This window comes from Oncorhynchus tshawytscha, linkage group LG16 (genome assembly GCF_018296145.1).
Source record: "Oncorhynchus tshawytscha isolate Ot180627B linkage group LG16, Otsh_v2.0, whole genome shotgun sequence".
Lineage (NCBI taxonomy): Eukaryota > Metazoa > Chordata > Actinopteri > Salmoniformes > Salmonidae > Oncorhynchus > Oncorhynchus tshawytscha.
Window position 1 is genome coordinate 22,714,382 of NC_056444.1, and position 25,224 is coordinate 22,739,605.

General features: G+C 42.5%; 1 protein-coding gene across 2 annotated transcripts in view; it reads left to right on the top strand.

Annotated features, from left to right (window-relative positions):
* LOC112215524 (guanine nucleotide exchange factor VAV3) overlaps positions 1–25,224 on the top strand; it is a 127,361-nt gene that overhangs the window by 74,806 nt on the left and 27,331 nt on the right. For both annotated transcript variants that reach the window (XM_042298986.1, XM_042298987.1), the window contains exons 11-18: positions 885–953; positions 10,873–10,959; positions 11,064–11,149; positions 11,568–11,700; positions 13,237–13,346; positions 17,805–17,906; positions 19,222–19,313; positions 24,974–24,996. In XM_042298986.1, coding sequence (XP_042154920.1) covers positions 885–953; positions 10,873–10,959; positions 11,064–11,149; positions 11,568–11,700; positions 13,237–13,346; positions 17,805–17,906; positions 19,222–19,313; positions 24,974–24,996 — 702 coding nt within the window. The remainder of the gene's footprint in view (positions 1–884; positions 954–10,872; positions 10,960–11,063; positions 11,150–11,567; positions 11,701–13,236; positions 13,347–17,804; positions 17,907–19,221; positions 19,314–24,973; positions 24,997–25,224) is intronic.

The following is a 25,224-nucleotide window of genomic DNA, read 5'->3' on the forward strand; positions in this document are numbered from 1 at the left end:
GGGCTGGGGCGGGGGACTGGGGTGAGGGGACTGGGGGCGAGGGATCTGGGGCAAGGGGACTGGGGCGAGGGGAAGGAAGCCATTTATCTGGGCTGGGATGTGTGTGTGTGTGTGTGTGTGTGTGAAGGATATGCATGGTAACCTTCCTTATCCTCCACAACACAGACAAACGGCTTAGATGTCTTGTTTACTCGCCAGCTACAGGAAAGCAATTTCAGCCCACACACAAGATACACGCAAGATAAGCATATACATACAGAGAACGCAGGAATTCACGCACGAATGCACACACACACAGCAATTTATTTTATTTTATTACTGGGTTCTTTCGTGGTATCCCACCTTTTTATTTCATATCTAGGATTATGATGTTGGTTGGGATTTACTTTCCAGGTGTGTGTGTGTGTGTGTATGTATGTGTGTGTGTGTGTGTGTGTGTGTGTGTGTGTGTGTGTGTGTGTGTGTGTGTGTGTGTGTGTGTGTGTGTGTGTGTGTGTGTGTTTGTATAGAATTGTGTGTACAGTATGTGTGTGATTGTGCACAGCAACAGTAACTCGTCTGTGTGTGTGACATGAAAATAGAAATCAACGATCGCTTCGTTTGTGTTTGTCCTTGTTTGTTTTTCTAGCCCTGAAGTCGCAGTCCAAATGAAACAACATCCCTTGATAAGCACAGCTCATATCTAACATGGTAGAACCTTGGTTGACACTGTTTGTCTATAATTTTGAGCTGTAGTTGAAGTGTCAGGCAGAGAGAGATGGCCTAATGCCTACCTGTCATCTCTATTTTTCCTACTTCTCTCAGGGCTCTGTGTGGCTAATTAGCTAGCTGGTGAAAACAGAGAGCATAAAATAGCACTGTGTTTTGTTTTGATCTAATTACAGGAATTAGTGAAACACACTCACGATGCGGCTGACAAGAGCAATTTGCGGCTGGCTCTGGATGCCATGAAGGTAAGTGTCACACGACGCCCTCACATCACATCAGGAATGAAGGAGTAATTGGGGTGCCAGGTCTGTGTCTGATGTTATGACTCTCCTCACCTCTATCGCACGCACCACATACACATTCAAACGCATGCACACACACACACACACACACACACACACACACACACACACACACACACACACACACTCACATCTACGTAGTTACAATGCCCACTTGTTCCTATTTTGTTCCATTACATCCTGTAATTTAAATGTATTTTTATTTGGATTTCATGGAATGGACATACACAGAATAGTCCAAATTGGTGAAGTAAAATTAAGAAAAAAAACAATGAAATTCTAAAAAATAAAAAACGGAAAAGTGGTGCGTGCATATGTATTCACCCCCTTTGCTATGAAACGCTAAATAAGATCCGGAACTTTGAACATCCCCCGGAGCTCCATTAAATCCATTATTAAAAAATGTAAAGAATATGGCACCACAACAAACCTGCCAAAAGAGGGCCACCCACCAAAACTCATGGACCGGGCAAGGAGGGCATTAATCAGAGAGGCCAAAGATAACCCGGAAGGAGCTGCAAAGCTCCACAGCGGAGATTGGAGTATCTGTCCATAGGACCACTTTAAGCTGTATGCTCCACAGGGCTGGGCTTTACAGAAGAGTGGCCATAAAAAAAGCCATTGCTTAAAGTGTTCACCAAAAGGCATGTGGGAGACTCCCCAAACATATGGAAGAAAGTACTCTGGTCAGATGAGACTGAAACTGAGCTTTTTGGCCATCAAGATAAATGCTATGTCTGGCGCAAACCCAGCACCTCACATCACCCCGAGAATACCATCCCCACAGTGAAGCATGGTGGTGGCAGCATCAGCTGTGGGGATGTTTTCATCGGCAGGGACTGGGAAACTGGTCCGATTGAAGTAATGATGGATGGCGCTAAATACAGGGAATTTCTTGGGGGAAACCTGTTTCAGTCTTCCAGAGATTTGAGACTGGGAAAGAGGTTCACCTTCCAGCAGGACAATGATCCTAAGCATACTGCTAAAGCAACACTCAAGTGGTTTATGGGGAAACATTTAAAAGTCTTGGAATGGCCTAGTCAAAGCCCAGAGCTCAATCCAATTGATAATCTGTGGTATGACTTAAAGATTGCTGTACTCTTTCGGAACCCATCCAACTTGAAGTAGCTGGAGCAATTTTGACTTGAAGAATTTGCAAAAATCCCAGTTGCTAGATGTGCCAAGCTTATATAGACATACCCCAAGAGACTTGCAGCTGTAATTGCTGCAAAAGGTGTCTCTACAAAAATATTTTGCATCTTTAATGTGGTAGGCATGTTGTGTGAATCAAATGATACATACACCCAAAAAGTCAATTTTAATTCCAGGTTGTAAGGCAATGAAATAGGAAAAATGCCAAGGGGGGTGAATACTTTCACAAGCCACTGTATGTTTTGTAGGCGCACACAGGCACGCCAGCTAACACTTGCAACGTAAGTGAGTAGTCTTCATCTATCTACAGAGTTATACACCAGACTGCACGCTATTAAATACTGATGCAAGCTTTCAATAAAAAACATGTCTTTAGGGACTCAAAATGTCTCTATTTACTGTATAATTACGTATTTATTACTGTATACACTGAGGGTACAAAACATTAGGAACATCTGCTCTATCCATGACATAGACTGACCAGGTGAATCCAGGTGAAAGCTATGATCCCTTATTAATGTCACTTGTTAAATCCACTTCAATCAGTGTAGATGAAGGGGAGGAGACAAGTTAAAGAAGGATTTTTAAGCTTTGAGACATGGATTGTTTAACGGACGTTCTACCTTGTCGTGCTGCTGCTCCAGTTTCAACTGTTCTGCGGCTATGAAACCCTGGCCTGTTCACCGGACGTTCTACCTTGTCGTGCTGCTGCTCCAGTTTCAACTGTTCTGCGGCTATGAAACCCTGGCCTGTTCACCGGACGTTCTACCTTGTCGTGCTGCTGCTCCAGTTTCAACTGTTCTGCGGCTATAAAACCCTGGCCTGTTCACCGGACGTTCTACCTTGTCGTGCTGCTGCTCCAGTTTCAACTGTTCTGCGGCTATGAAACCCTGGCCTGTTCACCGGACGTGCTACCTTGTCCCAGACCTGCTGTTTTCAACCCTCTCTCTCCCTCTCTCTCTCTCTCTCTCTCTCTCTCCCTCCTTCCCTCTCTGTCTCCCTCTCTACCACACCTGCTGTTTCGACCTCTGAATGCTCGCCTATGAAAAGCCAACTGACATTTAGTCCTGAGGTGCTGACCTGTTGCACCATCTACAACCACTGTGGTTATTATTTCACCCTGCCGGTCATCTATGAACGTTTGAACATCTTGAAGAACGATCTGGCCTTAATGGCCATGTACTCTTATAATTTCCACCCAGCACAGCCAGAAGAGGACTGGCCACCCCTTCAGAGCCTGGTTCCTCTCTAGGTTTCTTCCTAGGTTCCTGCCTTTCAAGGGAGTTTTTCCTAGCCACCGTGCTTCTGCATTGCCTGCTGTTTGGGGTTTTAGTCTGGAGTTCTGTATAAGCACTTTGTGACATCTGCTTTGTAAAAAGCAATTTATAAATACATTTGATTGATTGATGGATGTATTATGTATGTGTGCCATTCAGAGGGTCATTGGGCAAGACAAAAGATTTCAGTGCTTTTGAACAGGGTATTAGAAGGTGCCAGTTTTCCATGTGTATCAAGAATGGCCCACCACCCAAAGGACATCAAGCCAACTTGACACAAATGTGGGAAGCATTGGCATCAACATGGGCCAGCATCCCTGCGGAACGCATTCGTCACCTTGTCCATGTCCAGACGAATTGAGGCTGTTCTATGTTTAGTTACACTTTTATTACTGTATATATTTCGTTATGTACTAACTAAATATATACAGTAATTAATACATAACTAAATATATACAGTAATTAATACATAACTAAATATATAGAGTCATTATGTTTTGATTACTAATATATTTAGTTATGTATTAATTACTGTATATATTTAGTTATGTATTAATTACTGTGTATATGTAGTTATGTATTAATTACTGTATATATTGAGTTATGTATTAATTACTGTATATATGTATCTATGTATTAATTACTCTATATATTTAGTTATGTATTTATTACTGTATATATGTAGTTATGTATTAATTACTGTGTATATGTAGTTATGTATTAATTACTGTATATATTGAGTTATGTATTAATTACTCTATATATTTAGTTATGTATTAATTACTGTATATATTTAGTTATGTATTAATTACTGTGTATATGTAGTTATGTATTAATTACTGTATATATTGAGTTATGTATTAATTACTGTATATATGTATCTATGTATTAATTACTCTATATATTTAGTTATGTATTTATTACTGTATATATGTAGTTATGTATTAATTACTGTATATATGTATTCATGTATTAATTACTGTATATGTCACATTCTATGGGCATTCTATGTTCTTTTTTCTATGTTTTGTATTTCTTTGTTTTGGCCGGGTATGGTTCTCAATAAGGGACAGCTGACTATCGTTGTCTCTGATTGGGAACCATACTTAGGTAGCTTTTTCCCACCTATGTTTTGTGGGTAGTTGTTTTCTGTTTAGTTTTGTGCACCTGACAGGACTGTTTCGGTTTCGTTTTGCACTTTGTTATTTTTGGTTTCAGTGTTCAGTTTAATAAAAGTCATGAACACTTACCATGCTGCGCTTTGGTCCGATTCTTCCTCATCAGACGACGACAACCATTACAGAACTACCCACCACCAAAGGACCAAGCAGCGTGGTATGGAGGAGCAGAGGGTTCAAGACTCCTGGACATGGGAAGAGATACTGGATGGAAAGGGACCCTAAAGACAGGCTGGGGAATATCGCCGCCCGAAAAAGGAACTGGAGGCAGCTAAAGCTGAGAGGCGGAGATATGAGGCAAGTGAGCGAAGCAGGCACGAGAGGCAGCCCCCCAAATTTTGGGGGCGGAGTCAGGCTATAGACCTGAGCCAACTCCCCGTGCTTACCGGAAGCAGCGTGGTACTGGTCAGGCACCGTGTTATGCAGTAAAGCGCATGGTGTCTCCAGGGCGCGCTCATAACCCGATGCGCTATATGCCAGCCCTCCGCAAGTGCCATGCGGGAGTGGGCATCCAGCCAGGGTGGATTGTGGAAGCTCAGCGCACTTGGTCTCCGGTGTGCCGTTTCGGCCCAGGGTATCCTGCTTCGGCTCTGCGCACTGTGTCTCCAGTGCGCTGGGACTGTTCAGTTTGTCCTATATGCCTGCGCTCCGCCCGTGCCGGGCTAAAGTGGGCATTGAGCCAAGTGGAGAGGTGCGAGTGGTAAGCACCAGATCTCCAGTTCTCCCCCACAGCCTGGTTCGACCTGTGCCTGCACCCTGGAGGGGTCGGGCTAAAGTGGGCATTCAGCCTGGAGGAGTGGTGCCAAGGCTGCGCACCAGAGCTCCAGTGCTCCCCCACAGCCCGGTTCATCCTGTGCCTCCTCTAGGGACCAGGCCTCCTGTAGGTCTCCCCATTCTGGTGGGCCCTGTGGCAGCCCCACGCACCAGGCTGTCTCTGCGTCTCGTCCCTCCAGCGACAGTCTCCAGTCCGGAGCCTCCAGAGTCGCCCTCTAGTCCGGAGCCTCCAGAGTCGCCCTCCAGTCCGGGGCCTCCAGCGACGCCCTCCAGTCCGGGGCCCGCAACGAGGGTGCCCAGTCCGGGACCCACAACGATGGTCCCCAGTCCAAGACCCGCAACGATGGTCCCCAGTCCAAGACCCGCAACGAGGGTCCCCAGTCCGGGGCCCGCTACGATGGTCCCCAGTCCGGTGCCCGCAACGATGGTCCCCAGTCCGGGGCCCGCAACGAGGGTGCCCAGTCCGGGACCCGCAACGATGGTCCCCAGTCCAAGACCCGCAACGATGGTCCCCAGTCCGGTGCCCGCTACGAGGGTCCCCAGTCCGGGGCCAGCTACGAGGGTCCCCAGTCCGGGGTCGGCGGCGAGGGTCCTCGCACTAGAGGCGCCACCAAAGTGGGCCAAGCCAGAGGTGGAGCGGGGTCTACGTCCCGCACCAGAGCCGCCACCACAGAGAAATGCCCACCCAGCTCCCCCCTATAGGTTCAGGTTTTGCGGGGGTGTACTGTCACGCCCTGACCTTAGAGAGCTTTTTATGTCTCTATTTTGGTTTGGTCAGGGAGTGATTTGGGGTGGGCATTCTGTTCTTTTTTCTATGTTTTGTACTTCTTTGTTTTGGCCGGGTATGGTTCTCAATCAGGGACAGCTGACTATCGTTGTCTCTGATTGGGAACCATACTTAGGTAGCTTTTTCCCACCTATGTTTTGTGGGTAGTTGTTTTCTGTTTAGTGTTCTGCACCTGACAGGACTGTTTCGGTTTCGTTTTGCACTTTGTTATTTTTGTTTCAGTGTTCAGTTTAATAAAAGTCATGAACACTTACCTTGCTGCGCTTTGGTCCGATTCTTCCTCATCAGACGACGACAACCGTTACAGTATATATGTATTTATGTATTAATGTGTATATTTAGTTATGTATTAATTACTGTATATATTTAGTTAGTAAAAAATTTAACTAAACATAGACCTCACAGCCTAACACAGTATACAGTGCCTTCAGTATTCATACTCCTTGACTTATTCCACATTTCGTTGTGTTAAAAACCTGAAAAAACATGTTCCACACCCATCTACACACAATACCCCATAATGACAAAGTGAAAATATGTTTTTAGAAGTGTTAGTAAATTTACTGAAAATTTAATTCAGAAATATATAATTTACATAAGTTTTCTCACCCCTGAGTCAATACATGAGATACCTCTGCCATGAGAGGTGACTGTATAGTTCCCCTAAGGAAAAGCACCTTTAGTAAATCTGCATTCTCTGTGAGAGCTTCCCATGTCTGGAATACACTGCCATCAGACACACATAACTGCACCACATATCACACTTTCACAAAATGCTTGAAAACATGGCTAAAGGTCAATCAGATTTGTGAACATGGTCCCTAGCTGTGTGTTGCCGCTCTCCATGTTGTCTGTTGTCTGTAGCTTGTGAGGTGTGGAAACACTTTGTTGCTTTTATGAATTTTGTCTTGTCTTGTCTTGAATTTTGTCTTTTTGTTCTATGTTGCTCTGTCTGTATGCTACGTCTTGCTTGTCCTATGTTGCTCTGTCTGTATACTATGTCTTGCTTGTCCTATGTTGCTATGTCTTGCTTGTTCTATGTTGCTATTGTCTGAAAATTGAAAATTAGCCGGCTGGCTAAAACCGGCACTTTTACTGAAACGTTGATTAATGTGCACTGTCCCTGTAAAAATAAAAATAAACTCAAACTCATAAACTCAAACATGTTAGAATCATCTTGTCAGTGATTACAGCTGTGAGTCTTTCAGGGTAAGTCTCTAAGGGCTTTGCACACCTGGATTGTTCAATATTTGCACATTATTCTTTAAAAAAAATACTCAAACTCTGTCAAGTTGGTTGTTGATCATTGTTAGACAACCATTTTGAAGTCTTGCCCTAGTTTTTCAAGCCGTTTTAAGTAGAGTAACTACAATGTTGCTGATCCACCCTTAGTTTTATCCTATCACAGCCATTAAACTGTTTCAATGTCACCAATGGCCTCATGAAATCCCTGATCGGTTTCCTTCCTCTCCAGCAACAGAGTTATGATGGATGCCTGTATCTTTGTAGTGACTGGGTGTATTGATACACCATCCAAAGTGTAATTAATAGCTTCACCATGCTAAAAGGGATATTCAGTGTCTGCTTTTTAAAATTTTATCCCATCTACCAATAGGTGCCCTTCTTTGCGAAGTATTGGAATTGCATTGGTCTTTGTGGTTGAATCTGTGTTTGAAATTCACTGCTTGACTAAGGGACCTTACAGACAATTGTATGTGTGGGGTACAGAGATGAAGTAGTCATTCAAAAATCATGTTAACCACTTGTACTGCACACAGAGTGAGTCCATGTAACTTATTATGTGACTTGTTAAGCAAATTTTTACTCCTGAACTTATTTAGGCATTCCATAATAAAGGGGTTGAATCCTTATTGACTCAAGACATTTCAACTTTTCATATTTTATGAATTTGTAAACATTCTAAAAACATAATTCCACTTTGACATTATGTGGTATTGTGTGTAGGCCAGTGCCACAAAATCTTAATTTAATCAATTTTAAATTCAGGCCTTAACAGAACAAAATGTGGAAAAAGTCAAGGGTTGCGAATACTGTCTGAAGGTCCACATATGCCTCCTACTGAGATCTGCCTTGAGACCAGATTATTGGTCATAACGATGACGCTACCAACCTGCTAGCTATTTCAGCACCACTCCAGACCTACGGCATACGTACTCTAGGCCTACACACAACAACCTAAAAACACTCCTGCCACCAGCACATGTACAGTTGAAGTCGGAAGTTTACATACACTTAGGTTGGGGTCATTAAAATTGGTTTTTCAACCAGTCCACACATTTCTTGTGAAACAAACGTTAGTTAGGACATCTACTTTGTGCATGAAACAAGTCATTTTCCAAAAATGGTTAACAGACAGATTATTTCACTTTAAACACACTGTATCACAATTCCAGTGGGTCAGAAGTTTACATACACTAAGTTTACTGTGCCTTTAAACAGCTTGGAAAAGGCACAGGATGTCATGGCTTTAGAAACTACTGATAGGCTACTGATAGGCTACTTGACATAATTTGAGTCAATTGGAGCTGTACCTGTGGATGTATTTCAAGGTCTACCTTCAAACTCAGTGCCTCTTTGCTTGACATCATGGCAAAATCAAAATAAATCAGCCAAGACCTCAGAAAAACAATTGTAGACCTCCACAAGTCTGGTTCATCCTTGGGAGCAATTTCCAAATGCCTGAAGTTCATCTGTACAAACAATAGTACGCGAGTGTAAACACCATGGGACCACGCAGCCGTCATACCACTCAGGAAGGAGACGCGTTCTGTCTCCTAGAGATGAACGTGCTTTGGTGCGAAAAGTCTAATCAATCCCAGAACAACAGCACAGGACCTTGTGAAGATGCTGGAGGAAACAGGTACAAAATGATCTATATCCATAGTAAAATGAGTTCTATATCGACATAACCTGAAAGGTCGCTCAGCAAGGAAGAGGCTACTGCTCCAAAACTGTCATATAAAAGCCAGACTACGGTTTGCACTGCACATGGGGACAAAGATTGTACTTTTTGGAGAACAATCCTCTGGTCTGATGAAACAAAAATATAACTATTTGGCCATAATGACCATCATTATGGTTGGAGGAAAAAGGGGAAGGTTTGCAAGCCGAAGAACACCATCCCAACCGTGAAGCACGGGGGTGGCAGCATCATGTTGTGGGAGTGCTTTGCTGCAGGAGGGACTGGTGCACTTCACAAAATAAATGGCATCATGAGGAAGGAAAATGATGTGGATATATTGAAGCAGCATCTCAAGACATCAGTCAGGCAGGAAGTTAAAGCTTGGTCACAAATGGGTCTTCCAAATGGACAATGACTCGAAGCATACTTCCAAAGTTGTGACAAAATGGCTTAAGGACAACAAAGTCAAGGTATTGGAGGGACCGTTACAAAAGTGTGCAACGAGCAAGGAGGCCTACAAACCTGACTCCGTTACACCAGCTCTGTCAGAAGGAATGGGTCAAATTTCACCCAACTTATTGTGGGAAGCTTGTGGAAGGCTACCCAAAACGTTTGACCCAAGTTAAACAATTTAAAGGCAATGCTACCAAATACTAATTGAGTGCATGTAAACTTCTGACCCACTGGGAATGTGATGAAAGAATTAAAAGCTGAAACAAATAATTCTCTCTACTATTATTCTGACATTTCACATTCTTACATTCTTAAAATAAAGAGGTGATCCTAACTGACTTAAAACAGGGAATTTTTACTTGGGATTAAATGTGAAAATTGAGAAAAACTGAGGACTTGTGAAAAACTTAGTTTTAAATGTATTTGGCTAAGGTGTATGTAAACGTCCGACTTCAACTATATCTCTGACAAGATTAGGTACAACATAATACTATTAAGTCGCTCTCTTTGCGTAAGAGTTTGACAGCGGTTACACAATGTGTGGCTCCCCATCTCTCTTTGAGAAAGAGTTTGTGCGCATCATTCGTTTTTTTTCTGTTCAGCTTGACATTGTTTTCTTCTGACATCTGCACTTAAGAAATCAGTCGTCTCTATAGTCTAGATGTACAGGGTGTTGATGATGTGCGTGTGTGAATACAGTTTGACACGTACCAGGAAAGTACTAGAAGCAAGTCACGTCGGGTATGAAAGTGAACATTTACTCTGAGGGCGTCTGTGATGATTTCAATTGGCTAAATGATCCACTTGACATTGATTGAGGGAGCTAATGTGGTTAATGTTCCTGGAGTGTTTCTCTGCATTGCGTCATGTGGTGCGGCGGCAACCAAGTGTTTTTCAGCGCTGATTGTCTCAGACCTTATGATAGATGGGATTTTAAACAGTGCTACTTGAACTAGACTCACTCTGTGTTGAGAGGAAGATTTACACAATGTACTCTTGCATAAACAATTAATCATGCTAATCAGAGGGAGAGAGAGAGAGAGAGAAAGTCCTCTAGAATATGTTGACATTGCAGGTGGTGCGATTTGAATCATGAAGTTGTAGATACTGTTGCTCCACTCTAATGTAGAACTAATGAAGAAACAGGAGGTAAACTGTTTCCAGGACTATTAGTTCGACTACTATATGGAAGACCATTGGAAAGCAGTCTTTTGTTGTGAGCCTGTCTCATATGGTGTATGCCAAAATGCGCCCATCTTGAATGTCAAGTCTTGATGTTTGTTGTTTTGTGTTCTCTGTGTTGTGTTGGGTACTGTAGGACCTGGCTCAGTACGTCAATGAAGTGAAGAGAGACAACGAGACTCTGAGAGACATAGCCCAGTATCAGAAATCCATCGAAAACCTTGTAAGCAACTCATCTTGATTCAAAAATGACTGTGAAGTGAGCTGGGTTTTAAGTGTGACCTCTTTCTTTCTCTCTTGCATCCTCCAACCCCCACCCCCTTTCAGAATCAGTCTCTTAGTACCTATGGGAGACCAAAAGGTGACGGAGAGGTACGCGTTACCTCAATCGACAAACGTGCCAAACAGGACCGGTGAGATGTCTGTCTGGTGTGTGTGTGGTTTTCTGTGTGTTTCTGTGTGAGTGCATGTATGGATGTTTGTCTGGAACGTGACAAGATAAGATCAAGTCTTTTTACAGTCCCTCGTCTACTGCTTGCTTGTAATGCTTTATGGATCCAGTAATAGGAGTTTATTAGCAGCTATTGTGGTGCATTACGCATCACTCAATCAGGCATTACAAATGCACTTATAATACATTCTGAAAAGGGTATTCATGCTAACCAAAGTCATCTTTTTATCTCACCTGACAAAGACTTCTGTGAAGTGGAAACATTGTATGTTTGGGGGCAGGAATAAAGCACTGGGGAACAGCAATATTCTGTGATCAGACCTCTCATTCCTTTACCTTCTTTTTATCTCTCCCTCTGTGTCTTTCCTCTGACACCACAGGCACATCTTCCTGTTCGATGCTGCTGTGATCGTCTGTAAGAGGAGAGGAGACAACTATGAGATGAAGGAGGTGATCGACCTGCACCACTTCAAGATCACCAACAACCCCACGTCAGATAAGGAGAACAGGAAGGTGTGCGCACGTGCGTCACTAAAAGCGAATCAGACACATATTGAGATTGCCACATTCATTGACGAGCGTGATCAGATATTGTGTTGATTTGATGGATAGAACAGCTTGCCTTTTCCCCAGATGGTGTGTTTATTAAACATTGCCTTGTGCCTGATGGTACACACACACACACAGACACACACACACACACAGCAACAAGCACCCAGGAAAGTATAATATTCACTGTTGTGGATAATGATGCATTGCACAATGGCTTCCCAGGGGATAATAATCATTTAGATTATAATAACTTTAATTTGTTAAGAAATTAGACAATAATCAAGCCAAAATCTAAGCAGCATGCATCTTTCCTATTACATGAATGACAACCCCTTGTCTGTTGTATAAGGCTAGGAATCTACGAAAGCTGGTCTATAGTGTACAGTGCTTGTTTTCAAACCCCACCCTCTCACACGACCTCCCACCTACCCCCTATACACACCCTATGATTGGTCAAGAGGCTCTCTTTCTCTTATCTGATTGGCTGTTGGCTTACCCCAATCACTGCAGCCTGAAGACCACTTTAAAGGGTCAATCTGGAATTTGTACATCCATTTGTAGTTTGATTGTCCCTTTAATGGCTGTTCTCATTGTTTTTATAAGCACAGCTGCCCTGAGCACTGAGCAGTAAGGAACATGCAGACTACAGAGCCCTCGTTGTAGGAACGATAACTCTAGCAGAACACACAACATTACCTCTGAATATACACTTGTTTATTGTACTGAAATGTGGATACCTTTTTCAAGACAGCCTTGTCTCTGTGTAATAACAAGGAGAGGTGGTTGTAGCAGGTTGTTATCAGGGACGCTGGAGTAATGGCTAGTCTTTAAGGTGGTTAATCTTTAGTGATTAAGTTCTGCAGTGTCCTATCTACCTTGATATCTGGGGCTGCATGGACACTGGTTCATCTCTCTCTCTCAATTTCCATTTCAATTTAAGGGCTTTACTGGCATGGGACACATGTTTACATTGTCAAGGCAAATTAAATAGATAATAAACAATACTTTTTTTTTTTTTACAGTAAACATTAAACTCACAAAAGTTCCAAAAGAATAAAGACATTTCAAATGTCATATTATGTCTAATATTATGTCTATATACAGTGTTCTCTATCAATTCAATTCAATTCAAGGGCTTTATTGGCATGGGAAACGTGTTAACATTGCCAAAGCAAGTGAGGTAGCTAATATACAAAAGTGAAATAAGCAATAAAAATGAACAGTAAACATTACACATACAGAAGTTTCAAAACATTAAAGAAATTACAAATGTCATATTATGTATAAATACAGTGTTGTAACAATGTACAAGTGGTTAAAGTCTTAATCTCTCTCTCTCTCTCTTTCTCTCTCTCTCTCTCTCGCTCCCCCTGCATACACCACTCTATTTCTTTCTATGTTGACTACCCCATTCTACCTCACTATGACCCACTCATCTAGCTCCCTCTGTATCTCTCTAGTTCACTCTCTCATTGCCTTTTTTGTCTCTTGTTTTAGTGGTCCTATGGGTTCTACCTGACACACAACCAGGGGCAGAGTGGCTTCGAGTTGTTCTTCAAAACCAAGGAGCTGAAGAAGAAATGGCTGGAGCAGTTTGGCATGGCCATGTGAGTGTGTGTTCTGTCACATGTCATGCCTCTGCCTCACTCCCCTTGCAGCAGTGTGTGTGTTGTGTGTGTGTGTTTCTGTGAGAGAGACAGATAAAGTGTTTGTGTGTGTCCTCTCTTGTGTGTACTGCCTTAGTGTCACAGTATTGACGTGTCACTCTTCCAGTTATTCAGGTAAGTACAGATCATGATTAATGAGTGTCACAGTCCTGAACTCTCCTGGCACCCTGCTCTGAAACACTAAAGACACCAAAGACTCCCCTCCCCTCACCTGCTCCAAATCACCAGACTGATACAACAACCAGAACGGACTGCCTGGAAAAAACCTATATAACTATTTCTTAGACAATCAAAACTCCTTTCAGTGAATGGTGCAATTATATATTATGCTTGCACGAGAACAGCTTCTCCTTCACTCATTCATATATCCTTATGTACATATTCTTTATCCCCTTACACTGTGTATGACAGTAGTTTTTTTTGGAATTGTTAGTTAGATTACTTGCTCGTTATTACTGCATTGTCGGAACTAGAAGCACAAGCATTTCGCTACACTCGCATTAACATCTGCTAACCATGTGTATGTGACAAATAAAATTTGATTTGATTTGATTTGATCCTTTGCAAATACACATAAGCGTTCCAGCTTTGATTAATGAATAAAACTTGTGTACTGTATGTTCTATAATTACTTTGCACAAAAACATAAAACTGTGCCAAATATTGCCAAATATAAAGGGGATGTTTAACTACTTTATCAAATTGCTTGAATAAACACCAGTGTGTTAAATTCACTCTGTAATAGACTGGATATCTAACAATGTCCTGACAGAGAAGCTGATTAGTGACTAACTCAGAATGGGTTTTATCAAGTAGTCCATTGACTCAACTACATGCACACTTGGCCATATAGGAACATTGTCCCTATAAGTCCTCTGTGTCATCTCTCTCAGTCTCGTTGGGGACTTCACTCGCACATGTGATCTAACATGCACTTGTCATCATAAATACCACTGAGCCAAACCCCAAACACATCTGGTCATCAAGTGGAGGACTGTAGCTATTTAGAGAGGAGGAGTGGAGATCAGAGGACCTGGGATTATTAGATGCTTTGTTAGTGTTGATAACGACATTTACAATTCGTTTACAGCGGGGGGGGCACCTGCTACAGCAAAAAAAAGGGAGGGAAACAATTGACCCGTTGCTAAGACCCGCCCCCCTTGGTTACTGTTCCAACCTCGGACAACATTTTCCCTGGAAGCCCAATTCCCCATTCAACCACATTCGAAATCCCCCCACAATGATCTCAAACTGTGTTTGTAATACACAATGAAATGAAACACAGACTGACTAGCCCTTGCTAATCAGGAAACTCTTGGGTATGTTGTGGTGGACTGTCATTACAATTGCTTCACAGGATCCTGGTAAAAGTTTGTTGTGTAGCTAGCCACTGAATGGCTCTGAATTCACTGTCAGCACGCAGTCAAAGCTATAACTATCCTGATGTCGACAGCAGATGGGAGCTCTATTCATAACATTGCTAAATTAGCTAGCTAACTTTTTTTTTACAGTTTATTTGCACCTTATTTGTAGAACAATCTTCAAAATGTAGTTAAATGTGATGTTCTGGTTCCTCTAGGGAAATTCACAAAGCTGATTGAGGACCTTATTACTGATGAGTGTTTTTTGTTGTTGTTATGATCGTGTTTTTCTTTCCGCTTTTATTTGGTATTTATATTGATTCGTGTATTTTCAGTAAGTTATGTAATTCAGGGCTTATCTGTAGAAGAGACCTTGGTCTCAGCATGACTAAAATAAAGGTTAAATAAAAATAAATATTTAAACAATTTGAAAATAAGGTATTTTAAGTGGCTAGCTAGCTGGTGTTAGCAATGTTTGGTGAGACTGAGAGCTAGCTAATCAGCTGAGCTATCAAACAATATAGCAACAGTATCATTTTGGATTCAGGAATCACAGTAGCAAGTACTCCCCAATTATTTAGTCATTTAAACTCAGTTTTTGCCATAGCCTTCACTGGCTTTCATGTGATTTAAAGATGAGAATGTCCGAGGTGTTGGACTCGACGACAGTTGCTATCCATTGAAACGCTGCGATTGGTTGCCGAAAATTCTGGGGCAGGGCTTAGTGAAGGGTCAATTATATTAAATAGTACGTTGGACTGTTCTATGCCGGTGATATCAGAAACAAAAAGAGAAAAGGAGGAAAGGAAGGAAGGAAGAAGAAAAAAGACAGCATCAGAGAAGGAAATAGAAAATAGGGGAAGAAAAAAGACAGCATCAGAGAAGGAAATAGAAAATAGGGGAAGAAAAAAGACAGCATCAGAGAAGGAAATAGAAAATAGGGGAAGAAAAAAGACAGCATCAGAGAAGGAAATAGAAAATAGGGGAAGAAAAAAGACAGCATCAGAGAAGGAAATAGAAAATAGGGGAAGAAAAAAGACAGCATCAGAGAAGGAAATAGAAAATAGGGGAAGAAAAAAGACAGCATCAGAGAAGGAAATAGAAAATAGGGGAAGAAAAAAGACAGCATCAGAGAAGGAAATAGAAAATAGGGGAAGAAAAAAGACAGCATCAGAGAAGGAAATAGAAAATAGGGGAAGAAAAAGGCGTGACGCAATGCTGAGAGAAGCTTGAGCTTGATTAACTCAGTGGAATTAATGAGTTTGGAGCAGAGAGAGAGAGAGACAGGAGAGAGAGACAGAGAGAGAGTGTGAGAGAGACTGTGAAGAGAAAGAGATAGAGAGACAGAAAGAGAGAGGCAGAAGAAGAAACGCTCCTTCAGTTTCTTTGGCACACAATCACTGAGTCACTTGGCTCCCTGGAGAGACTGTTGACTGATCCCAGTACTGTTGTTTTGTCACGCGCTGCAGCTCAGTTCAGCTCAAGACAGTGAAGAGGAGGAGACACATTTAGACTGCTAATATAATGGCACTGTACTCAAACTAACTCTGGATTACTTGACCTAACCCACATGAATAAATACTATAGTATTCACTGTCGTGTTAGCTGTAGTTTACTGTAGTATATACAGTTAACTATAGTATGAATGTTGTAATAAAAAAACATTTTTTTAAGTGTTTGCAAATTTAAAAATAAATAAATAATTAAATATCACATTTATACAAATATTCAGACCCTTTACTCAGTACTTTGTTGAAGTACCTTTGGCAGCGATTACAGCCTCGAGTCTTCTTGGGTATGAGACCACAAGCTTGGCACACCTGTATTTGGGGAGTTTCTCCCATTCTTCTCTGCAGATCCTCTCAAGCTCTGTCAGGTTGGATCGGGAGCATCGCTGTACAGCTATTTTCAGGTCTCTCCAGAGATGTTCGATCGGATTTAAGTCCAGGCCCTGGCTGGGCCACTCAAGAACACTCAGAGACTTGTCCCGAAACCACTCCTGCGTTGTCTTGGTTGTGTCCTTAGGGTCATTGTCCTGTTAGAAGGTGAACCTTCACCCCCAGTCTGAGGTCCTGAGCGCTCTGCAAAAGGTTTTGAGGGACATTATTGTTTATCCATTTTAGAATATGTATATATATATATTTACCTTTATTTAACTAGGCTTGTCAGTTAAGAACAAATTCTTATTTGGGGCAGAATGACAGATTTTTACCTTGTTAGCTCGGGGATTCGATCTTGCAACCTTTTGGTCACTAGTTCAGCGCTTTAACCACTAGGCTACCCTGCCGCCCCAATATGGCACTAACCTAACACAATTTTGAAAAAGGAAAGGGGTCTGAATACTTTCCGAATGCACTGTAGGTAGGACTGGTGTCTGAACGGATAGTTCAGAGCCTCTGCTCTTTTCTATAACCTGTAGAGAACACAATATGGTGTATACCTGGCATGTAGGTTTCTCACTTATGGGTGGCAAAAATGTGATATGGGGAGGGGAATGGGTTAGGTATATGCAAATGAAATAGTCTGGTATTTACTATAGTTAAAAGCAGTGTAGTGTTTTTGTGGATTGTAGCGGTTTTGCGAACATTACATGTGTATTTACTATAGTATTCTACAGTATATTACAACATTCTATAGTAAGTATTACACATGATCGAGGGATACTACATTGTGTAGTGGAGTATTCTACAGTATACTGTCATATTTTTTTCATGTGGGAAGAATCAGGAAGTCTGTCTCGGGTTGCTACCAGGTTTTTTTATTTATTATAATTGGCAAAAATGAGGTGAAGGCCTGAAGGTCAGGTGTTACTATGGGCAACATGTGAACATAACAACTTATGGAAGTAATACAGAAACTGCCGAGCATGTATCAAAGTACTGTATGTAGACTGTAGAGCTACAGTCAAGTTCCAATGTGGAACCGAGATTTGCTACTAGTATAGCTGACTGCAGTTATCTTAACGTCACAATGTGAAACTGCCAATGTACGATTGTCTTTTCTAATCTTCATATCCTTTCTTTCCCGTGTCTTGTAGATCCAACATACGTCCAGAGAATGGCACCAGTAACTTCCATGAGTTCAAGATGCACACCTTTGACAGAATTACATCCTGTAGCTACTGCCACATGCTGCTAAGGTACGGGGTCACAGACGCACACATACTACATGTTATTTTACATTTGAGTCATTTAGCAGACTCTTATCCAGAGCGACTTACAGGAGTAATTAGGGTTAAGTACCTTGCTCAAGTGGACAGCAACAGCTTTTTGACTGACAACCCTGAACCTGTGTCTAAAACCAATGGGTATATATTGTTTGGGGCCGGCAGGTAGCCGGTGGTTAGAGCGTTGGGTCTCAAGGTTACTGGCCCCAAGCTGACAAGGTAAAAATCGGTTGTTCTGCCCCTGAACAAGGCAGGTATTAACCCACTGCTCCTCGGTAGGCCGTCATTGTAGATAATAATTTGTTCTTAACTGACTTGCCTAGTTAAATATATGGATCACTTCATGGCTGGGGGTGCATGATGTGAAGAAGACCCAGCTGATGACCCTATATGGCCCATAACTGCCCATTCCAGGTGGATGTCAGACGGGGAAAATATATTTAAAATATATGTGAGCATGCAAGAGGACAAATATACTAGGCGAGAAGGGGAGTTACAAGAGTGTGAGCTGACTGTGCATGTGCAGTGCACCTGTGTGTATGGTGTGTTTACAACATCTGTGTGTAACCATGACCCTAACCCATAACCCTAACCCTAACCCTAGCTTCATGTCCACAACCTGGCTCAACCCTAACCCTAGCCTCACCCATAACCCTAACCCTAACCCCAGCTTCAATTCCTCAACTGGGTTCAACCCTAACCCATACCTTAGCTACCATGGATGTCCACACCCTGGCTCAACCCTAATTCTAGTTTGTGTGCGTGGCTCACCAGGAGAGTTAGTCAGACTGGGGCGGCCGGGCTTTACATCATTGTAATCAGCAGGAGGTTCTGGAGCGGTTATGTAAAAGAAAATACCGCCGCAGGTAGGGAGGAGTGGAGAGGCAATGACGGATGGTTGAACCCGAGACAGGGGAGTTGGAATGGCACCAAGTCACATCTTTTAAAGACTCTTCGTCCTCCTCCTCTTTCTTTACTGCCTCTCTTTATCCCACACACACACACAGACACAGTATTGCGCAGCTAACCTTGTGGGGACATACAATTCAGTTCCATTCAAAATCCTATTTTCCTTAACCCCTAACCTTAACCCTAACCCGTACTCTTACCCTAACCCTAACCTTAACCCTAACCCTAACTCTAAACCAAAAACCTAACCTTAACCAACAAAATGTCCCACAAGTATAGTTAAACACACAGACACACAAACACACACACAAACACACACACACACACACACACATGCCACACTGAGTAACACTGGTTGTCTCTCTCTTCTCTCTTCCAGGGGTATCTTTAACCAGGGGTACCTTTGCTCCAAGTGTGGTGTTGGAGCCCATAAGGAATGTCTGGGGAGGTTTGGCAGCTGTGGAAAAACAGGTGAGAACCCCCCTCAAAACACAGACTCAAGAAAGCAGTACACTACAAGTAGTACAGAACATACACTATATGACCGATAGTATGTGGACAGCTGCTCGTCAAAATCGAATCAAATCAAATCAAATTTATTTGTCACATACACATGGTTAGCAGATGTTAATGCGAGTGTAGCGAAATGCTTGTGCTTCTAGTTCCGACAATGCAGTAATAACCAACGAGTAATCTAACTAACAATTCCAAAACTACTACCTTATACACACAAGTGTAAAGGGATAAAGAATATGTACATAAAGATATATGAATGAGTGATGGTACAGAGCGGCATAGGCAAGATGCAGTAGATGGTATCGAGTACAGTATATACATATGAGATGAGTATGTAAACAAGTGGCATAGTTTAAAGTGGCTAGTGATACATGTATTACATAAGGATGCAGTAGATGATATAGAGTACAGTATATACGTATACATATGAGATGAATAATGTAGGGTATGTAAACATTATATTAGGTAGCATTGTTTAAAGTGGCTAGTGATATATTTGACATCAATTCCCATTATTAAAGTGGCTGGAGTTGAGTCAGTGTGTTGACAGCAGCCACTCAATGTTAGTGGTGGCTGTTTAACAGTCTGATCTCATTCCAAAATCATGAGCATTACAGTTTTTTTTACAACCTCTAGGACCCATTTCTCAATACTTAGGTCACTTTTTCAAAACTCTTCACACAGTTCTCCTAACCAAATTTCGGCTTGGCACAGCAGTTAATTTCACATCCAAAATGCACTAAAACTACCAAAACACTTCATACATGTCTCAAATCAACTAATTATTCCGTAACACTAGCAAAGGTTGTCACCCAACAAGCACACTTTGTCACTCATAGACACCTCTCTACTGTTTAGAATTCACTGCAGTATATGTTACAGGAATGAATCAGACATATTGCAATATGCTTCAATATCTTTTATGTCATTCTTTGGAATTGAGTGATTCCAAAATACAAGAATTTGTATATACACCATCTACCAATACAGATACAGTAGCAATGCTAGTCAACCCTGTCTTCTGCATTTGGCCACAGGTTCTCATCGACATTACATCTTATGTCCTCTTGGGCAATACACCTAGGAAAGAATCTTTTGGAATGCCTGGTCCATCCCTAGAAATCTTCTACAGATATGTCCAGGCATCCAGTATTCATTGCGTCCAGGATGGACATTTGATCATGTGGATGGTGGTCATAAACCTTCCACCTCCATGAGGAAAATAATTCATCTATGGGAATTGAGGAATGGAGAGTAAGGTGGGAGGAAAAGTGACACCATCCTGGGATGGGCTGCAAACCACTCTGTGACTGTACAGGAGTGGTGAAATGCCACATTGTCCCATACATTTACAAACGTTGGTTTCCGATTTCGCCTCACTGCAACCCTTTCCTCACCTGGCACAACCCTTCCATAGAGGTCATCCAGGAATGAAATGAGACGCTCGGTGTTGTATGACCCAATTAGCGGTTTGTGTAACAGCAATCAATCAGAGGATATTGCTGTACACATTGTGATGTTGGCACTCCTCTGGCCCGGGACATCCACTGTGGCTCTTTTCCCAATCACATTCCTTCCTCGCCGCCGTGTTTTGACCAAGTTGAAACCAGCCTCATCCACAAAGATGAATGTGTGGGGTGTTTGCCTGGCTTCAATCTCCATGACTCTCTAAAATAAATCCACAATGCAACATAAGAGTTAGGCTATCACGGTAATTTACAATATACCTAAAAACATGCCATTGTGTGCCTCTGCCCTGTTTGGTTTTGTTCTAAACCAGTTCTGTATTTTATAGTCATCTTACCTGGACATATTGGTTCCTGAGTTGCTTGACTCATTCAGAGTTCCTCTCAAAGGGGACAGTGTACAACTGCTTCATCCTGACTTGATGTTGTTTCAGGACTCTAGAAATAGTTGTTATGCTTACATTGTGAATATTTCCAAATGTAATGTTGTCTGCCAACACTCTATCCCGAATCTCTGTGAGTTTTATGCCATTGTTTCTGATGACCATATCAACGATTGCAGTTTCCTGCACAGCAGTGAAAATCCTACCTTTCCTGCCTGTGGGAGGTAACTGTTGGGTCCTAAGCAGAATTACAAAAACAATTACGCACAAGTGGGTTTGGTGGCTTTGCTCAATTGACTTCTGTAATGTGCAGTTCAGTCAGATGCCCTTGCAGAATACACATCTTACCTGTTGTTTTGACGGCAATTTCTCACAATAGATGCCACTGTTGAGCGTTGCAGATTTGGCTGCGTTCTCAGACCAGCCTCTCTCATTGATAGACCATGATTTATTACATAATCAATTATAGTCACCCTAATCGTATCTGAGACTACAGCTCTTGAGCTTCCTCTCGGTCTTCTTCCACCACGCATACGTACTCCTCTCCCTCTCCCAGCCACTCTTCCTCCTCTGTCAGCCACTTCTCTATCTCTGGCTGGGTCCATGTTTACATTGCAGTACAGCATTGTTCCTAAGATGTCCCCTTTTGTATAGATGGTAATGAAATTGAAAGACGAACACCTAGGTAGGTGTTCAGCTACAATGGGAATCAGCTGTGGTTGGTCGAATTGTATTTCATTTTTTAGATTTGGAATATATTTCAATCCGATATCACTGTAGAAATGTAGAAATGTAGTCATATTCAATTGTGTGTTATGTTAGGTTTTGAACTTAAGTTTAACAGTTTTGAAAAGAGTTTGTAAACATGTGCAAATTGGCCTGTAGGTACATAGAGTTTTGGTGGTGGTTGTGTCTGAGTGAGAAAAGAAATCATGAAATTTGAAAGATGTAGTCATTGAATGCATTTTGTGCCAAAGCAATGAAAAATGATCCACAGTTTAGCCCACATAGACTGCTGTTGTGCTCACTGTGTGAAGAGTTTTGAAAAAGAGACATAAGTATTGAGAAATTGTTTCTAGCTGTTTCTAGCTGTAAAAAAAAACTGTAAAATATAGTTGGTCCCTCCTTTGCTGCTATAACAGCATCCACTCTACTGTGAAGGCTTTCCACTAGATGTTGGAACATTGCTGCAGGGACTTGCTTCCATTCAGCCACGAGCTAAGTGAGGTTCGGGGACTGATGTTGGGCGATTAGGCCTGGCTCGCAGTCAATGTTCCAATTCATCCCAAATGTGTTCGATGGAGTTGAGGGCTCTGTGCAGGCCAGTCAAGTTATTCCGCACCAATCTCGACAAACATTTTCTGTACGGACCTCGCTTTGTGCACAGGGAAATTGTCATGCAGAAACAGGAAAGGGCCTTTCCCAAACTGTTGCTACAAAGTTGGAAGCACATAATTGTCTAGAATATCTTTGTATGCTGTAGCATTAAGATTTCCCTTCACTGGAACTAAGGGGCCCGACCATGAAAAACAGCCCCAGACCATTGTTCCTACTCCACCAAACTTTACAGTTTGCACTATGCAATTTGGAACTCGGTAGTGAGTGTTGCAACCGAGGACAGACCCAGCAGTCCTGTTCTGTGAGCTTGTGTGGCCTACCACTTCGCGGCTGAGCCGTTGTTGCTCCTAGACGTTTCCACTTCACAACAACAGCACTAGGCAATTGACCGGGGCAGCTTTAGAAGATCAGAAACTGGCTTGTTGAAAAGGTGGCATCCTATGTCACTGAGCTCTTCAGTATTGTGCATTCTACTGTCAATGTTTGTCTATGGAGATTGCATGGCTGCACGCTCAATGTTATACACATGTCAGCAACGGTTATGGCTGAAATAGCCGAATCTGCTCATTTGAAGGGGTGTCCACATACTTGTGTATATATGCTCTTAATATGTATAGTTCATGTTAATGTGTATACCTGAAAGTAAATTGAAAAGCTGCCGATAATTAACCTACAATAAGGAAAAGCTCATAGTCACTGTGTATGGGGATTGGACAGAGTATGAAACCTGAACACTTATATAACTCCAATCAAATAACATTAGATGTGTTATTTAGCACTCACTGTGCTCACTCACTATACATACCTTTAAACTGTTCACTGCACACACACACACACGCGTATGTACACACACACACACACAAGCGCACACACAAACGCACATGCACATGCACACACACATGCAATAGGAACAGAACATGAGTGATTAGAGTAGACTGATTATGACATTCCTCACAACAAACCGGTCCTGCAGACTTCCCCTGACTTGCAGTGAGTGTGTCAGGGGCCTGTGTGTGTGTGTGTGTGTGTGTGTGTGTGTGTGTGTGTGTGTGTGTGTGTGTGTGTGTGTGTGTGTGTGTGTGTTCGTGTGTGTGTGTGTGTGTGTGTGTGTGTGTGTGTGTGTGTGTGTGTGTGTGTGTGTGTGTGTGTGTGTGTGTGTGTGTGTGTGTGTGTGTGTGTGTGTGTGTTCAGATTGCAGCAAGGTGCCTGCTCCTGTTGGTGTTGGCATCACTCACAAGCAATCAGGTCAGCAGTGCAATAACACAGTCACCAGCCACACCTGGTCACTAGCTTCCCTGAATAGATTACTGTCATGCCACGGGGGGGCTGGAGAAAATCCCAATTGTCTTCCATGTGGAGATAAACGTTAGTCCCTTTTACAGTGTTAGAAAGTAGAATGCACTTGGTTGCAATATGTTATGTTGCAACTATGCTTTCACTACCAACTTGCTTGTTAAGCAGTTATTAACGCACGGCTGATGTTGGCTGAGTAGCAATAGATATAGTAACCTCATCAACACATAGCAGTTATTGACAGGAAAACAGAACACAATGGACAATCAGGAATGTGCATTACAACAATGAATGCTGTGCCTTGGAACAGCGTTATGATTGCAGTTCTGCAGGAGGTATGTGTTTACAGTACTCTGTCTCCAGGGTGTTCTGCAGGAGGTATGTGTTTACAGTACTCTGTCTCCAGGGTGTTCTGCAGGAGGTATTTGTTTACAGTACTCTGTCTCCAGGGTGTTCTGCAGGAGGTATGTGTTTACAGTACTCTGTCTCCAGTGTGTTCTGCAGGATGTATGTGTTTACAGTACTCTGTCTCCAGGGTGTTCTGCAGGAGGTATTTGTTTACAGTACTCTGTCTCCAGTGTGTTCTGCAGGTGAGGCTTGTTTACCTCGGGTCCCAGTTGGCTCTCTCTCCCTCTGCTCTTCGTTATCAGCCCTGTTCAGCGTCACTTTGTGTAACAGGTCAAAGTTCGATCCAGAGCTGCCTGGCTGTCTGCTGTAGAGGGAGCGGGAGGAGGGAGGGGGAGGGGTGCTTGTTGATGGGGTGTAGCCCGTCCCAGGAGAGCCAATGAACTAACAGAGAACAAACTGTCAGAGCAGAACAGTCGTCAGCCCTGCCCCCTGAAGTGGTTTACTCCAGACTCTTTACTCCTGTCAGGTACCTTCAGCACAACACAACAAACCAATGAGTAAAAAGAGTAGACAGTACCGCAAGTTGCTTTCGGCTTCACTAATGAGAGAGTGCTTCTGCAGCGCTGGAACACTGTGTGTGTGAGAGAGTGTGTATGTGTGTGTGTGTGTGTGTGTCTGTGTGTGTGTGTTGGGTAACAGTTTGTGCGTGTGATCGTGAGTGTGTGTGTGGCTGTTATGCGTTCTCCTTGTAACCCACTCACCATGCCTGTTTTCAAACTCCTTTCAGATCCGGGCTCCTTCAGAACTCAGGTAAGACAGTGTGTGTTTCTATCTGCTTTCCCTTTCCAAAGTTCTGCTCTGTTCTGTTCTTACCCTTTGAAGACGTTCCCCTCTCTGTGGATATTGCCGAAGAAACTCCAATTGACTTGACTTATTTTAGCGTGAGCCGATAGATAGTGAATACAATTCTTCTGTAGATGATTGGAGAGTTGTGAAGGCCAGGTCTTAGCGTATAACTGCCACCCCCATGTGTTTAAT